Source organism: Siphateles boraxobius, unplaced genomic scaffold (genome assembly GCF_051911475.1).
Source record: "Siphateles boraxobius isolate OS27281-9 unplaced genomic scaffold, OSU_SipBor_1 35, whole genome shotgun sequence".
NCBI classification, from domain to species: domain Eukaryota; kingdom Metazoa; phylum Chordata; class Actinopteri; order Cypriniformes; family Leuciscidae; genus Siphateles; species Siphateles boraxobius.
This window is the reverse complement of record NW_027508975.1, coordinates 5,486,345-5,504,716: the sequence shown is the minus strand read 5'-3', so window position 1 is coordinate 5,504,716 and position 18,372 is coordinate 5,486,345. Positions and strand designations below refer to the sequence as shown.

Here is an 18,372-nt window from a genome sequence, read left to right as displayed (position 1 = left end):
AATTTGATTATGTAGCCTACTTATCCATTGTTTTTGCGAGTGGCGTCAAGATTATTCTGGTGCTGTGCACTTGCAGTGAAACTCTGCACACACTGTTCTGATTGGCTGTGGGTTTTGCTTGATTTTGACGCATCTCGCAGTAGCGTCGCATCTAGTGTGGACAGACAAATTATTTGTCGCTGGAATCTTATCGCATCGCGTCTGGTTAGGACACGGTGTCAGTGTCACAAATTAAAGTCAAATCTGAGGGTATCCAACCATCTGTGCATCACCTGAAGTTAATGTTTAATCGAGTGATTCAGGAGGACAATTATCCAAAACACTGAATGAAGTTCACTTCTTAATGTCTAAAAATACTCAGATTTATAGAGCCTTAGAGTTGCCCAGGCAATGTTGTAACTTGAATCCATTAGTAAAGTAATGTATTTGATAGGACCTGAAAACCATATCTCCATTGTGCTGTATAGAAATGTTCTTAACCCCATAGTGCTTCAGGGGTGTAGACTGATTTGGTTAAAAAAAAAAAAAAACTGCTTATGGAATGGGAGCCTGAAAATGTTATATTTTATAATGCACAATGGAGAAGTATGTAATGTGTTTAATAGCTACATGCTGGAGCAGTGAAAACGCTTTTGACTTTCATTGACTATTGAAACAAAACATTTCAAGCACTGCTGAATAAAACTGATTTATTAAGCAAATTCAAGCTTTTGTTTCTTAAAAAGGTGCCCTGCTGAATAACAGCTGAATCACATTGGTTTCATCCCCAATACAAAACCAGCTTCACAGAGTTAAACAAGTATTACATTTGAATGTTATCTGGTTTGATAGAACCTTGATTTTTTTTTCACTTGCATGTTTCATTTTATTTCTTTTCACTCACCTCTTAATGAGGAAATTATTTATTCCACGCATTGCTGGTTATGAAAATGATTGTATTGTTTTGTGAAAGAGAGAGCGCTGGTTTTCAAAAGGCTTTTTTCAGTAGCTTGCTGATTTACATCAATACAGCTGCCATTCGTAGCTCTTACCTCATATACCCCCCCCCCCATCCCCCCCCACCCCCTTTCTCATCTGCCAAGTCTTTTTGGTTCTAATTGGCCCTATTCATTCATTCCTGTGCCCCCAGACTTGGTTCTGTTGTTCCTGTCTGTGGTCCTGCTTTGAATGCTGACTTGGCAAATATTTGATATATTGAATAAATCTTCTTCATCCTGGATGAAAAATATTAGCATTTAGGGAAGAAACTTGAATATAATTGCAATACATCGCTGCGCTGAACGTCTCATTAATCATTTGCCAAAGACAAAGAGTCAAAGGACTTCATCTTAAAGGAATCTTCTGGGTTCAATTAGGACTTAGGAATTAACTTAGAGATGAAAAAAAGTAATGCAATAACTTTAATGCAATGTTTATAGCCACAAGTATAACACAGACACAATTTCATTGTTTTCTACTGGTTTGTCTACTCTGTTTAACATTTTATACTTCACCTCTTAAATAATACACATTTTTCTTGAAGAAAATACTACTTTTAGTCAGCAAGGATGGATTACATTGATTAAAACTGTGACCGCAAAGACATTTACGTTTACATTGTTACATAAATGCTATTTATGGTTTAATTTAAATCATCATATTTCACAATATTACACAATCAATGCAGCCTTCGTGAGCATAAAACACTTTTTAAACCCTTTGGAGACTGGTTCATTTTAGTTTTGTTGTAGGTGCCTTTATAGTAATTGTATTTTTTGCTTAAAACAAAGTATTTTTCACTCGTCATTGCGACAAATGGTTTAATTTTTTTCATTGGAAAACAGTTATTAGAATTTTTTCATATCTGGCCATTAGTTTTACATTACCACATTGATAATTTAATATATCTCCAATATATCTACATGATCATGAGCTACTTTGACCTTTGTGAAAATACTGTATATCATGATCACTGCATGGAATCATTTGCTTGAAGTCAGATTAGAGATGCAAATAAAGCAACTCGCTGTTATTTTATAGCCTGCAGATAAATTACTGCATTCACCATCATTGTTTGAACAATTTGAGAGTGAAATTTAACACCTAGCGAATAGATTGTTGGAGAACACACACACTGTGCATAATGCCAGCACGCTTTGCCTCATTGTCTGATTGCAGTCATACTCTGATGTACACATACACACAATCAGCCTAGCATGTTAACTCTTTCTGAACTCATCCCGAACCTTCCTCCATTGAATCTTAAAAGTGTTCCTCTTGATTGTCACCACCCTTCCCCAGGTCGCTCTTTAACTGCCAAGCTCGTCATTTCTGACAAGGATAATCTTCTCCTAAGGGATTATGATGCTCTCCCATAGTCATCATTTTTTTCCAGCTTAGCTCATATTAGCCAGCACCCTGTGGCTTAGCAGGTCCAGCTTTGTATCTAGGTTCAAAAGGAACATCAGAGATTTGCTTGACGGTTCAGCAGTAAGTCAGTTAAACCAGCAAACTGATCATCGCAAGCTCCAGCCCTATGGTTCAAAGCCTAGTCAGTAATACGCACCCAACTGTTGCCAGCAGTATTCCTATAATACCTTTCTTTAAGAAAATAAACGTTGGGCTGGGCTTCGTAATGGTACCCATTACCGCATGGTTCAAAATGACTGCATGATGAGGGTATGAAAAGCCTCTTATTTGATTCTACTGGTGAGAGATTATGTGTGCTCTTCACATGCGCTTCAGTTACAGCTATGGTCACGCAATTTGTGTTTCCTCTTGGATAAAGTGACCTGAATGATTCTGGCAAACATAAATTGTCATGCTCAACATATCTTACCTTACACAATCAGCACAAAATTGCACACCTGGACGTATCCCTTCAGCTTTCTTATTTTAAAGCTATTATGCAAAATTCACTTTAACATGGTTTTTGAACATAAATGTGTTTCAGCAGTGTGTACACAACCACCCTATAATGGTAAAAAATCACTCATTCCTCTTTTTTGAATCCCCATAAATCATAAGCAGTGTCTCAGTATAAGCTGTTTGCAGTTTCTATGCAATGTGATGTCACATTGTACAGGCCCCGCCCACGACTGCTGGCAGACTCTGCCCCATTAGCATAGATCCCGCTCTAAGTGAGTTGTACACAGTCTGCCATGTTTGACTCCTCGCCAACAGAAGCATTCAAGTAAGAAATGTTTTCTTATTAAAGCTACTAAAGATAATTTAATCAAGAGCAGTGAGTGATTTTCTTTTTTTCTTTAGTTGTTTGATTCATATTAACAGCATAGCAATAGGTACTGTATATATTATGCTGCTTTCACTTTAAAACAAATATCTAATATACACTTGCGATTTCTTTACTTGCTGTTTACGTTCAGAGACATAACCGACTGTTAATGTGAACCTAGTTTGACATAATACTGTGTGTAATTGACAGTTTAAGCGCATTAAGACGTGAAAGATAGCTTAGTTTAATACCCCGGGGATAGACTGTCTATTTTTCGGGTATGTGCGCTCAGAACACGATAAATCAGAAGTTTAGACTGATATGGCTTCAAAATGCATGCTAATAAACTTTCATGAGGAAGAACTGCAATGTCACGTAAGCATGACTGCAATAGAGATGATAATCAACCCCAAACAGATGTTTTAGTTTTTAGCAGCGTATCGGAGGCACGAGCTGTTCGGGCCCGCCCACTTCTGGATGGCGGGGTGGGGTGCAGCAGCTCATTTGCATTTAAAGATACATGCACGAAAACTGCATTTTTATCCTTCAACTCAGAAATGGGCATTTACAACATGGCATAATAAATTAACTGAGGGCATTTTGAGCTGAAACTTCAGACACATTCTGAGAACAACTGAGACTTATATTACATCTTTTAAAAAGGGGCATAATAAATCCCCTTTAATGTCTACAATTCCCATGTTCTACACAATATCATGTTTATCACCACAAACCTAGAAGTTTTAGCCTGCTGGTTAGGGCTCAGAGAGATACCATGCTTAAGCATTCTCTGCACACTTTGCTGTTTGGGTCTTTTGTGGTGAGTATGTAAAGGATCTGAACTTTTATTTGATTGTCTCTCTCTCTCCATTTCTCCCCTGCCCGGGGGCCGGTTTGCTGTATTAGGAACAAGAACGTTATCTCTGTAGTGTTGAGAAGGAGCTGATTGCCGTCCTTATTGGCGGCATGGAGCACGTTTGCGGAGTGTAATAGGCGTCATGGAAACCTGATCAGCACAGTAATTGTCTTTGCAACCCGAGGAAATTAAGGTGACAGCATTAAAATACTTTCATTGGCCCAAAACTTCCATCTTTGTGGACTTGTGATGCTACAATTTGATCAAATGGCCTTACTTTTTATCATTGTCGGAAAAAGTATAGCAACTAAACCATTCTGTGCTCTAGATGTCTTTGTTCTTTTGACACTCTGCCAGGCACAACTGTAACATCATGCAGCTCAGCACTAAGGATATTTTCTGCTGTAGTTCAGATTTTTTATTGCCCTGGCAACATATTCACTGGCTCCACAATATCTTCTTAAAAAACATATATGCACCTCTTGATGGAAATGAATGTTGTGATGTTATTTCCATCAAGAGGTGCATCTTTTTTGGTCAAGATCTTGTATTGAGTCCAGCACTCTGTAAAGTCTCCTCCAGCACATTTCAAGTACTTTCAATGAATTTAAGCTCTGGACTCAAAGGAGCCAATTCATATGTGAAAATGATTCTTCATGCTCCCTCCCCAACCATTCTTTCACAATTTGAGCCTGATGAATCTTGACATTGTCATCCAGGAATATGGCCATGATGTGTCTTCCTACATGGTTGTTTAAGAAATGAAAAGCTACACACTCTGTCAATTAAGGTTAGAAGAATTGTTGTCAAACATATATAACATGCTAGACGCATAATAATCACATTTGCATTTGCCCATTTAAATCCAAACTGTGACTTAATTATTTTTTTTGGGCTGGGCAGTGTATATATGGGTATGCATTTGTGTGTGTGTGTCTGTGTGTAGTGTACACCATTTTTTTTTAAATATTATAAATATATAATTTTCTCAGATAATTTTATATGTTGTGTATGATTGTGATTGAGTTATGATTTCCATTACACGAGAGTAGATGTTAAAACTTCATGCTGATTTGTACTCGGCTTTCGCCAAGATAAGCACCAACTAAGACGTAGCGTTACAGTAACCTATGCTTCTCCATCCATTTGCGCTTCTTTCCATCTGGTGACGTGAATCTCCTTCTGTCTGGTGTTAATAGTGTATTTGCGCGTCAGCACACACAACGGCTGCAACCACAGTGCGGTCCCCCCATAACAACCCTCTGGATTGAGAGGAGTAGGGAACATCTCTAGGGTCTTCAAGTGGGCACCTTCCGTCCTCAGTGTTTCGTCGACTAGCCCACGACACCTCAAGAGGGCTCGACAGTGACTCTGGCGTCCCAGAGTCACCCCCCTCCGTCCCCCACTCAACTCAGCCCAGCTTACTGACCTCTACTTCCCTCTTGCTGCTGAGACCTAACCACAATCTCACAATCTCTCCGCAACCCAACCATACGCGCCAACCCGTTTGACTAAGGCTGTCGAACCCCACTGGTGCGTTAATATGCAGTTTCAGTGGCAACGGTTCCGTATGACATACCACCTACCGCAAAACACAATATCTGCCCAACCACCCGTCATTCACGCAATATACAGAGGAACGTAATGACTGTAAATACTATACAACCTCTACCAATAAACCAACAGTGCTGCTGAGACCTAACCACAATCTCACAATCTCTCTGCAACCCAACCATACGCGCCAACCCGTTTGACTAAGGCTGTCGAGCCCCACTGGTGCGTTAATATGCAGTTTCAGTGGCAACGGTTCCGTATGGCATACCACCTACCACAAATCACAATATCTGCCCAACCACCCGTCATTCACGCAATATACAGAGGAACGTAATGACTGTAAATACTATACAACCTCTACAAATAAACAAACAGTGCTGCTGAGACCTAACCACAATCTCACAATCTCTCCGCAACCCAACCATACGCGCCAACCCGTTTGACTAAGGCTGTCGAGCCCCACTGGTGCGTTAATATACAGTTTCAGTGGCAAGGGTTCCGTATGGCATACCACCTACCGCAAAACACAATATCTGCCCAACACCCCGACATTCACGCATTATACACAGGAACGTAATGACTGTAAATACTATACAACCTATACAAATAAACCAACACCCTTCAAGTTTTCAAGAATTCTACGATACCGTAGCATGGCGGCCTGTACTCAGCCAGCTAGAATCTTTCCGTCTCAACCACAGCCAGTTGCTGCTCCTTTCTGCTGCTTCAGATAAGTTCTTTACTGTGCGACGCAACTCTTGACCACTGAATCCGACGTCTCTGAGGAACCGGGTTGTAGAGTGTGCCACAAAACCTCGACAACCCACTTCCACTGGATAAACCTGGACTCTCCATCCTCGCTGTTCTGCTTCAGTGGCCAGATGAGCATACCGCAATTTCTTCCTCTCATATGCCCCATCTACCGCATCCTCCCATGGCACTGTTAACTCTATCAGTTGAACAATGCGTGCTGATCCAGACCACAAAACAATATCTGGTCATAGGTTAGTGGTGGCAATCTCAGGTGGAAAAATAAGCCGTTGATCAAGATCAGCCAGCATCTTCCAGTCCCTAGCAGCTTCCAGTTGTCCTGGGCGAGAATTGGCAACACCTTTTCTTGGTGGTTGCTCGCCTGGGCGGAGGAATATTGTCTTCTGCGTGTAATGTTTTGCTAGAACAGGCGGCAACTTATTGGTCATACTACGCTTGCCTTCCAATGCTAAATCCAAACATCGCAATACTTAGTCATGGCGCCAAGTAAACCGACCTTGGCTAAGAGCCACCTTACATCCTGTCAAAATGTGCCTTAATGTGGCAGGTGATGAACACAAAGGACAAGAGGGATCCTCTCCTACCCAGAGGTTTAGGTTCTGCGGTGATGGGAGAACATCATATGTTGACCTAATAAGGAAACTGATCCTACTCTCTTCCATTGACCAAAGGTCTTGCCAGCCCATTTTTCGTTGTTCCACACTCTCCCATCTCATCCACTCTCCCTGCTTGGCCTGGGAAATGGCCTTTATACATCTCATCCTCTCCTCCTGCTTTCGCACCTCGTTGACTACCAGCTTCTTTGAGCTGGGCCTGCCTTGTGCCATTTAGGAGGAGCTAAACTGAGCCCAAAACCCCCTCTTCCATGCTGTACCTGTCCCACGATATCCCCAATTTGAAGGTCAGCCTTTGCCTCTACTACAGATTTCTTTGCTGACCACTTTCTACCAGTTTTTACCACAGGGGCTGCCTCCCTTACACATTTGTCGCGTGACTCTGCTAAAGTCATTTCCAGTCTGACCTTGGCACACTTAAACTATTTGGTTAAAGCAGAGACTGGCAGCTGCAATACTCCTATACTATAAAGTCCCACTCTGCTGAGGCAGCGTGGAACTCCCAACCATTTCCTGATGTATGAACTTATTAACGCTTCCAGCTTATCCACTGTTGTCAAAGAAACCTCGTACACAGTCAGTGGCCACAGCAACCTTGGCAGTAGACCAAACTGAAAGCACCAGAGTTTTAGTTTGCCTGGTAGAGCACAGCTGTTTATGCTCTTCAACCCTTCCACTGCTTGTCGTCTAACTTCTCCCACTCGAACTGTGTCCTTTAGATCCCCATCGTACCATCTCCCTAGACTCTTCACTGGCTTCTGAGAAACTGTTGATATTGCCTCACCATTAATGAAGAATATTTTATCTACTACCTTGCCTTTAACTATTGAGATGCTCCTTGATTTAGAGGGCTTAAATTGCATTTGTGCCCATTCAATATTATCTGTTAACTTCCCCAATAACCGATTAGTGCAGGCTACCGTTGTAGTCATGGTTGTCATGTCATCCATGTATGCTCTGATTGGTGGTAGTCGCATCCCAGAAGCCAAGCGCTCTCCTCCTACTACTCATTTTGATGCCCTAATGATTACTTCCATTGCCATGGTAAAAGCCAGTGGAGAAATGGTGCATCCTGCCATTATTCCAACCTCTAAGCATTGCCATGTAGTGCTGAATTCTGGAGTTGAGAAACTAAATTGCAAACCTCCAAAATAGGCTTTCACTAAATTTGTTATCGACATCGGTACCCTGAAAAAATCTAATGATGCTCAAAGAAGCTCATGTGGCACTGAACCATATGCATTAGCCAAATCCAGGAATGTCACGTGGAGCTCCTTCCTCTCCTTTTTAGCTGATTGTATTCGTTGCCAGATAACACTGATATGTTTTAAGCATCCTGAGAATCCTGCAATGCCCGCTTTTTGAACTGAAGTGTCAATGAAGCCATTCTTTAATAGGTAGGTTGACAATCTCTGAGCAATAATGCTGAAGAAAATTTTTCCTTCGACGTTTAATAGTGAAATAGGGCCAAACTGACTGATGCTTGTAGCATCTTTTTCTTTGGGTATAAAGACTCCCCCTGCTCGGCGCCATGATCTAGGTACAACCTGCTTTTCCCAAGCCACTTTTATCAATTTCCACAGAATCCTTAGAACTCCTGAAGCACTCTTGTACACTCTGTACGGAACTCCATTAGGCCCTGGAGATGATGAAGCCCTTGCCTTTCTCACAACCTGCTCTATCTCTTTCCACTTAGGTGCACAGACCTCCATCCAGTTGTGATCAGATTGAGTTATAATATAAGAACTTACGGAGCAGTCAGTAATATCAAATACTCAACATTTACTCAACATTCAATTGATTTTTCTTGTTCCCTCAGGTTGCTATGGTGTTGATGGTGAAAGTGACTCTATCATGAGCTCTGCCTCAGAGAACTCAACAGAACCGTGGTTCTGTGACGCTTGCAAGAATGGCGTTACACCCAGCTGTGAACTCTGTCCCAGTCAGGACGGCATCTTCAAAGAAACGGATGCGGGGAGGTGCGTTTTAACCGATGCTTGGTCTGATATTACATTTTATCATCATTAGTAGATTAATTGAAGGCATTGCCATCCCCGTCACACCTTTTACTTCTTTAATTGTTGTACATTCGTTGAAAGTTTTGTGGCACTCTCTGAGCAAAGATTCTGCAAAGATGCTAAATAAGTGAAATACTTGAAGAGGGACAGGTTTGTGCAGGATGAGTGAAGGAGAGAAAATGTGGTGGTTTTGGCTAGGAGGGAGGGAGGGAGGGATAGGGCTAAGAGAGAGAGGGAGAGGAAGAGAGAGGCGTCTGAAGCGTGAAGACTCAAGCCACGTTATCACTGATAGTGCTCCTCAGCCCGCCTGCACCCAAATTTACTACTTCACTAGAGCATGAAAAACACAGCAAATTAAACTGTGGAGCGTTCGCTCACCCCAGAGATGGATATCTTTATATTGGACTTCGGATTCTCCTTCCTTAAGTCTGCATTTGAAATTTTGTCACACCAAATGGTCAAGTTAGAGTACATTTGAACCTTCAGCTGAGTATTTTCTCCTCTGAAGGGCTTAAGGGTATAGCAGTTATTCAAGGAATAGCCTAGTGAATAGTAGTCCATTTACTAGATGCTGCTTTGTTCTTCTAATAGTGGACATCTGGATCATTACTATCTTGATTTGTTATTCAGCACATGAAGTGAATAAGAACCGTTCCTTATACTATGGTAATTGTGTAATTTAGATATTACAGATGAAAACTCAACTTTATTTTGTTCTGCTGAAGGTGGGTGCACGTGGTGTGTGCCCTTTATGTTCCAGGTGTCGCATTTGGAGATATTGACAAGCTGAGGCCAGTAACACTCACAGAGATGAACTACTCAAAGTATGGGGCAAAGGCAAGTATCAGAAGTTATTAATGACACACAGATACAGAAAATGAATGATCATTTGCTCAAAAACAGGTTATTAATACTGGTGAGCCGATATTAACACTAATCAACCAATACTGACCCAAACATTGACTTAAAGAATTTCTTTCTTATGCTGCAGCAAAATTCATCATACAGTGAAATTATAAATTGTTACAATACTTTTACACTAAAAGTTTGGGGTTGGTAAGATTTTTTTTCCTCAATGAAAATGTCTCTTATGCTCACCAAAGCTGCATTTATTTGATCAAAAATACAGTAAAACTGGAAATTTAATTTGTAAAAATATTGTGAAAAAAACACACAACATATTTACACAATATATTAAATAGAAAATAATTAATTTATTCCTCCGATGGTAAGTCTGAATTTTCAGTCATTACTCCAGTCTAAAGTGTCACATGGCCCTTCCGAAATCATTCTAATATGCAGATTTGCTGCTCAAGAATAATTTCTGATTATTATCAATGTTGAAAAAGACACACACACACACACACACACACACACACACACACACACACACACACGCACACACACACACACATCATATAAACGAACTTTTTTTTAGATATATAATTTTAATCTTCTTTACTCCTAGTTTTTGAATGGTAAATGTTTATTTGGGGTAAATATTATATTTACTATTTATTTATGGATGTAAAATATAAGCTAATAACACTCATTAAAATAGTTGATAATTGCTTGCACATTACATCAATTCTATTAATACTGAATCATGAACACACTATTTTATCCTTTATTTATAAAAAACAACAAAAAAAATTCGGACCAATTATGTGAAATGCTGACTTTCGTCTATGAGCAAAGGGCGTCTTTCATTTCCCTCCCAAGAATTTCTGTCGACTGTAGACATTTTGACATTTACTCTATCTGACATTATTTTATGTGTCAGTAAGTCAGAAGAGGTTCCTTTTACTTGGAAGCAAATTACTTTAGAAGCACTTGAACGGCTTTCTTTAATGGTTTGTGCTGTACATGTGAAAAGAAATTACTCCAAGAGAAAGGCTATTATTATTTTAATTTTGAACTCCAGTAATTGGAGAAAGTCAAATGGGCTTTTAGAGACTCGTTGACCACTTTATCTTAAATATAGAACTATACAGTAAATTAATGTGGGATTGTTATAATGGTGTTTTAAAGATTTTATTTTTTCATATCAAAGCTCTTACACAGTCAGCTAGCGGTTTACCTTTCTTGACTTCGCAAAAACAGAAATAATCCCAAGTCATTAGTATGAATATAATAAGATCTGAAGTCAGCAAATGCTAGAAATTTTTTTAATGCCGTGTTTTTCAAGTATGTCATAGTTTTCTGCAATATGCTGTGTCACAACGGCCTGTTTGGGTTAATGGTTTGCAGGAGTGCAGTTTGTGTGAGGACGCACGCTTTGCTCGCACAGGCGTTTGCATCAGCTGTGATGCTGGAATGTGTCGCTCGTTCTTCCATGTTACGTGTGCTCAACGGGAAGGGCTACTGTCTGAAGCTGCTGCAGAAGAGGTTAGTGTGTTATGTGGTCATCCTCTTTAATCTACATTTAATTTGTTTATTTTCTACAACTTTCCCACTGTCGCAGTCTTGTGATGACAGCTTTGTAATGTATTGTTGTTTCTCCCGTCCGTGCTTTTTAACTCTCCTGCCGGTCAACCTCTTGTAATCAGGCTTGTAAGCAAACTTTTTTAGGCTTTTCCTTTTCTTTTTTCTCACAAAAAAACCCCCAAACTATTCTGCATGTCCTTAAATCCATTTCAAAAGCAAATAATTCATTTTTATTTTTCACCCACATTTATTTCAAAACTTTATTTTATTTTGTTGGGCTGACTGATTTCTGTGGAACACAAGAAAGATATCCTGGCCACTCTTTTTACTATAATGAAAGTGGATGATGAGTAACAAAGCTCTAAAAGGACAAAAAGCTCCATGAAAATATCATAAAAGTAGTCCATGTGACGTATATATGGTCCAGGCACTATTTTCCAACCCTTCTGAAGCCATTTGATTGCTTAATTATGTAGAAGATTCATGAACAAATCATTCTTTTGAGCATGATCTTTTCAGTGAAATGAAAGATTAATTCATGAATCTGACTGATTCGGTTCTCAAGTTTGACTCGATTAGCAGTGGTTAATAGAGGTTACTGGAGAGGAATATTATCAGTGAATAACTTAAATGCCAGGTTGTCACACACAAAAGTGGATGGTTTCAAAAATGTGAAGCATACAAATCATGGAATATTATTATTATAATTATTTTGATACTTTTATGATGCTTTTGCATCCTTTTCCAAGCTTGAAAGCTCCAGTTACCAATTCATAATCACACAAAAAAGCAATAAATTCCTTCTCTTTTATGACGGAACAAAGTAACGGAATTGTGTAAACTTTAGATGGACTATCCCTTATTCTCTAGATTCTGATTCTCTGTGAACACACATATTACAAATTGCATGTTTGAACTTCAAATGCAAGCGTTTATCAAATGCATACACATAAGCATAGGAAGAGCGCTCAAAGCACAAGGCCAGCCAGTCGAACAAATTCCCAGCCCAGGCTGTGGTCACAGACCATCAGCCTCGTGGCTCAAATATTCAGTCCATATTGGAGAAGCACATGATGGTGGCGTTCAGTGCAGATAAACACTGGCGAAAAGTGCCTACTCACTGCAATCCACTTAATCCAGTCAGCTGTGCAAAGGGCCTCATATCAACAGGTGAGTGGGCTGATAGCATCCAGCGAGACACCTTAAGCCTAAACGATTCCGTGGTTGACAGGAAATGGCTGTGCTTCCATCTGCCCTCGAGGGAGGGGTTGAAATGCTATGCGTGTGACTAGGAGATGTAACCAGGGAGGATAAACTTGCTGCCAACGTCTCCGCTGAAAGATTTGAAACTGCTGAAACGGGTTGACATTGTTCTAAGTTTCTCTCCTTTTCTGAAAAAGGCTGTTTCTGAGAAAGGCAGTCCACTTCCATTCCTGGAAAAATCCTGCCAGCCTTACATCAGTCATTGTCTTGCCCCTCGGCTTCAGCTCCCACATTCTCTGCAAAATGTACTTGTCCTTTAAAAGAGAGGGGGATTTTTACAGGCCTTTTGTGACCAGCTATTTATCACGGCTATCAGAGAATGCACAGACACTGATGGTCTATAAAAACGTGGAGTGCTGGGCATCATTATCACAACAGCAAGAATGCGTCAGCCTGTAATTCAGAAGATACTACAATTTCCTCCATAATCAAATTGTACGTTAAAATGATCAGGTGTGTGAGCACACAAGCACTCAATATAAAACCTGCATCAATTGTCTGTTAACAATAATGGGGTATTTGAGATGAGAAATCTTAAAATAACCTGAATGGAATAACTCGGATTGTGTTCTCAAAGACATAAATCCTTCCCCCAGCTTCCTCCAAGTCGTGTGCATTTTAAGAAGTAGATTAAACTCTGTTTTGCACCACAGCCGAGATGTCACTCTAGACATCAGCAGATTGTTTTATAATACTCTGACTTTGACATCTGCATTTGTTTTAATCAATCATCAGTAAATTGAGATTTGAGGGCTGGTCAAGTTGCGGACAATGTACAACATAAGCGAGCATTATGCAGATGTCTTATCTAGTGACGTAGAACCGTCACGCAGTAGGATTCGAAATGCAAACGACTCGTTTAGGCGGTTCGAAGTCAAAATTTTTTTTGTATCGTGCACTTTTCGACATTACAACTTTGCAGACCTTTTACATTCATGAACAGCTATGTTACACACTGGATGAAAGGGAATATTAGAAAAATCACAATAGAGCACTTTAAACAAAAATACAATACTAATAATACCATATTATTTTACATCAGGTTAGAGTAAATAAGCTAAGGTTAATACAATGTTCCATCGTCCCTCCCAGACTTATTGTTAAGTAACAAGAAAATAAGATGAACAAGTACCTCATTAATGATTATTTAATTTATTTGCAATGTGCACTACCATTCAAAAGTTTGGAAAGATTTTTTTCATGTTTTTCAAACTTGTTGAAGCCAGATATGCAAATTTTATTCCTCCCAAAATTGTAAAAAAAATAATTAAACGTGTTATAGGCTACCGGAACATGAATCGCATTCACCACACATATGGCCCGTTGCATATGAATATCCGAGTATCTCTTCAGCAAGCCGACATGCAAACTGCTGCAAAATAAACTGAAATTCTGCAGCGGATCCTGAAGCTTAACAGTCATCTTCATTAAAAGTAGTGAAACTAAATGATCGTAACATTGGTGATGCTGCTCTCTCTCCTTTTGCGGTCTTTGATCTTGAAATTAGCTGATAAATAAAACACAGTGCATATCTGTTGCTTTCGTCGATGTGGACTTTAAGATCGGATTTATATTACTTTTGCGGAGACACATTTTTGTGGCCGAGTGTAAATGGAACAGTTTTAACACATCAGATAACTATCCGGTCAGTAAAAATGCATGAAGTGACCCGGTGTGTAAACGGCTCCAAAATTTTGCTTCATCTTGTTTTACAGTGGCTGTGTATACACATCATCCAATCAGAATCTTGAATCACCTGGATGAAGTGATTAACGTTCACGCAAGCGTATCAGACGTTTCATAATCTTATCAACGCACAAACATGGCTGCTACATGCGTTTTTGTTTTCAGAATTATTAATGAGAAGTTGTCATTCATCACTGACTTTTCTTTTTCTTGTTTTATCAAGCTGTTGTTCAAAATTTAAGCTCTCTTGGGTCTGTATCTACACTAGTCATGATCCATTTTCACCCACAGGACATTGCAGATCCCTTCTTTGCATACTGCAAGCAGCATGCAGACCGCTTTGACAGGAAATGGAAAAGGAAGAACTACCTGGCCCTGCAGTCCTATTGCAAAGTGTCTTTGCAGGAAAGAGAGAAGCAACTCACACCTGAAGCTCAGGTCAGATTTACCGCACAGGTCAGACTTACCATCTGGACACGTTCTTCCACACATGAGACAGTCTGGTGAATGATCAATCATCATTTCCTTTTGAATGTCCATGATTTCCTGACCTCTAGGCTCGAATAACCACTCGGCTCCAGCAGTACAGAGCGAAAGCAGAGCTGTCTCGAAACACTCGACCGCAGGCGTGGGTGCCCCGAGAGAAGCTTCCCCGACCGCTCACCTCTAGTGCATCAGCCATTCGTAAGCTGATGCGTAAAGCTGAGCTCATGGGTATCAGCACAGACATCTTCCCCGTGGACACATCTGATACCAGTGCAAGTGTAGATGGCCGGCGTAAACATAAGCAGCCTGCCCTCACGGCAGACTTTGTTAACTACTACCTAGGTTAGTGGTTTTGGTTTCTCATTTGCTAATTCTTAATAAATTAATAATTTCATCCCTTTATAACTCATGTTTGGTCACCAAAATGACAATTTTTTGATTCCCCCCCCCTGAAAAACATTTCTTCATGCCTTAAAATTGCTTGAATGTAACTCTACACCCTTGCCTCATTTAGTATATGCGCCTCCACTCACACCATTTCAGCGATTCACTCGTTGACGATCACATGTTGAACTGTTTGGTTACAAGGTAGTTTGTGACGTCAGAAACACCAGGGATTTCAAAACGCATTTTTGAGACTCTTTGGTTCACTGCAGTTTTAAGGAGAAAATACTCAGCAATGGTGTTGACATGAATTTGCACATGGTTTGTCTTAAATCATATTAAAAACACCACATAGACGTATTAAAAAACATTTAAAAGCTTGATTTTCACCAGAGGAGGGACTTTAAGTAGAAATAACTCATCAGGCCTAAGATCTATTTTTTGAGAATCAGCCTTTCTCAATCTGCTTTTTTCTTTTTAATGGATAGAACAAGCATTGATGCATTTGTAGCATGCAGCTTACTGTCCCTAACACACTTGAATCTGTCTGCAGAACCGTAGGCGGTATCAGACAGTGAACGCAACACATACATCCCGCTCCATAGCCTTGTAGCTAGGCACTTGCCCTCCAAATGAGTGATGTTAAGAGCAGATGTGTGGAGTAACCTTGGGCACACACTCCATTAGGTTCCAGCAGGAGGCCTATCCTCTATCAGTGCACTTTCTCTCTCTCTTTTTCTCCCAACGTTCCTCTTTTTTCATGCTTTCTCCCTCAATCTTCTTTTGATGTACTTTTTCCTGTACTCTGATAGCAATCTCAGTATCGATTTGTTTGTCTTTTGGTATTCAGAGCGGAACATGAGGATGATTCAGATCCAGGACAACATCGTGGAGCAGAAGAACCTCAAAGACAAGCTGGAGAGTGAGCAGGAGAAGCTGCACATGGAGTACGATAAGGTCTGCCTATTGTTGACACTCCAGGCTCTCGCTAGCATCTGCTTTGTACATTAGCGCTTGTCCGTAGCACATTTGTTTTGGCTGTTGGTGCTTAAGAAGAGGCATGCACACCAGGAAATAATGACGCAACACTAGAATTTTATCCCAAGAGCGTAGCTCCTGAACAGCTACTAAATAATGCCAATTATGCTTCATTCTTTCAATTTACTTTGCAACTGTGAAATCTCATTTTAAGCTACTTTATTCCAGACCAACTGCAGAGAGAAATAAAAAAGTTAATCCTGCAAAGATCATGAATAATACAAGGTTATGTTTGTTAACAGAAAATTAGATGACAAAAACTGGCAGTGAATAACACTTTCAACTAAAATTTAAATTTTGCAAAAGACTGATTACTCCTAAAGTAAAAAAAAATAAAAATGAGCAAGAGCCATTTTAATTTGTTAATAACACTGGTTCAAATAAATAAAAACAACGAGAAAAAAAACTCTGCAAAACAGGCATTTACTCTTTTTCCAAAATACAAACAAATAATTAAAATAAAAATATTTTTATGAACAATTAAACTAAAACTAAACAAATTCCAAACAAAATAAAAATACAAACTTGTGAAATTTTCAAAACCCCTTGTATGGTATAACAGTAGCTAACGTTCTGCGCTGCTTTATTTATTTGCCACCGACCCTCAATCCTTCTGAACATGATCTCTTGAAGCAGGTTTGGGTAGATTGTGTTTTCTCATCTATCCCAATGAGGAGTAGAATGAAAGTGAAAAGTTGGAGTTAATGTGGCGTCTAGTCTTTCTGTGCCACATGTATTAAGCGGTATTAATGGAGTGTGTGTTGTTAATTATGGCACTCAACATGCATTAGCACGATGCCGGCCTTGGAGAGAGATCCTAAGGAAATCAACATCTGTGGAAAGCTGACTGCTTATTCACAAAAGTTGTCTAAACTGCACTGGTCTGAGTCATCTTAAAAGAGTGTCTAATAATCCTGAATTATATAGTATGTTACATAGTTTTTTGCTTTTAGTTTGATTGTTGGGTTTGATATTTTTAACATTGTATTATTGCAAACTGCTTAACGTTTGCATGACCAACAGGAGAATATTAGTGTTAATTTATGGTGTTTATTATCACTGTATGTTGGTGATGACTTCAAGATTCATTATAGTAACAGGTATGAGTCATTTTTATATATAAAAGTAATGGTATATCTATATATATTATTATTATTTTCATATGTGCTTTAAAAAAAAATTGAGTAATCTTTTTTTTTTCTTGGAACTGGAAATGGATGCATTTATTTATTCTGTGGAACACAGGATGATTTTAAAAATGTTTGGACCCCAGTGTTCTTTAAAATATGTTTGACAGAAAAAAATAAATGATGACAGAATGTTTATTTTAGAGTGAAATGGTGCCCAAAGACATGTAGGGGCCACTCTATATAGGCTTACGATAGCCGTGCGGGTAGTGTACACTAGGGTTGTGGGATGTCTACCAATTTGGCATCAGACGATGTGTACAGTGAAACATCTCGATGGACGATGATATCGGGAGGAGGGGCGGGGCTAACATTCAAATTTTTCAATTAAGCAATAAGCCCAGCAAAGCCCTGTTTTACAGTGGATTTAGAACAGCTAAGGGGCGTAGGCACAACGCGGAGATATTTTCCTCTACATCTCATCAGCAATTTTGATTTCGGCACGCTCTGCAGCAGCTGACCACGAGCGAATGTACAGTGACGTGACAGAACTGCCAGATTCAAAATGTGCTTTCGCGCTATGGCTGGCGCTGCGTCAGAAGCCCCGTTCACACCGCCAGCGACTTTGTCGCTGTATGTCGCTAGGCTCTGTACTGTCAAGTTGCTTGTGGGCGTTTGAAGTGCTGTCGCTCTAATGTTATTGGTAGACTGCACGTCTGGCCGTATCTATACAAAATACGATCACAAGTGATATATACAACTATACAATTTTAATTTGACTATGAATTTGGCTCAAAAAAACAGTATATGCTGTTATATGCTGGGAGAGTGTTTTTATATTACCACAGCAGTGTTCAGTAGATTAAATAATTTACTAGATTAACAATCGATCAATCAACAAATTAAACTCACTCATACTGTCATAAATTACTAA

The 18,372-nt window shown here is 39.6% G+C and overlaps 1 protein-coding gene across 6 annotated transcripts in view; it reads left to right on the top strand.

Moving 5' to 3' along the window:
- Positions 1–18,372, top strand: part of phf14 (PHD finger protein 14) — a 101,581-nt gene that overhangs the window by 16,933 nt on the left and 66,276 nt on the right. For 3 of the 6 annotated variants that reach the window (XM_077196074.1, XM_077196073.1, XM_077196076.1), the window contains exons 5-10: positions 8,829–8,988; positions 9,753–9,864; positions 11,278–11,415; positions 14,695–14,841; positions 14,961–15,231; positions 16,124–16,230. In XM_077196074.1, coding sequence (XP_077052189.1) covers positions 8,829–8,988; positions 9,753–9,864; positions 11,278–11,415; positions 14,695–14,841; positions 14,961–15,231; positions 16,124–16,230 — 935 coding nt within the window. Of the gene's footprint in view, positions 1–8,828; positions 8,989–9,752; positions 9,865–11,277; positions 11,416–14,694; positions 14,860–14,960; positions 15,232–16,123; positions 16,231–18,372 lie in introns of all 6 variants that reach the window. The other 3 variants (XM_077196072.1, XM_077196071.1, XM_077196075.1) reach the window with 1 other exon arrangement.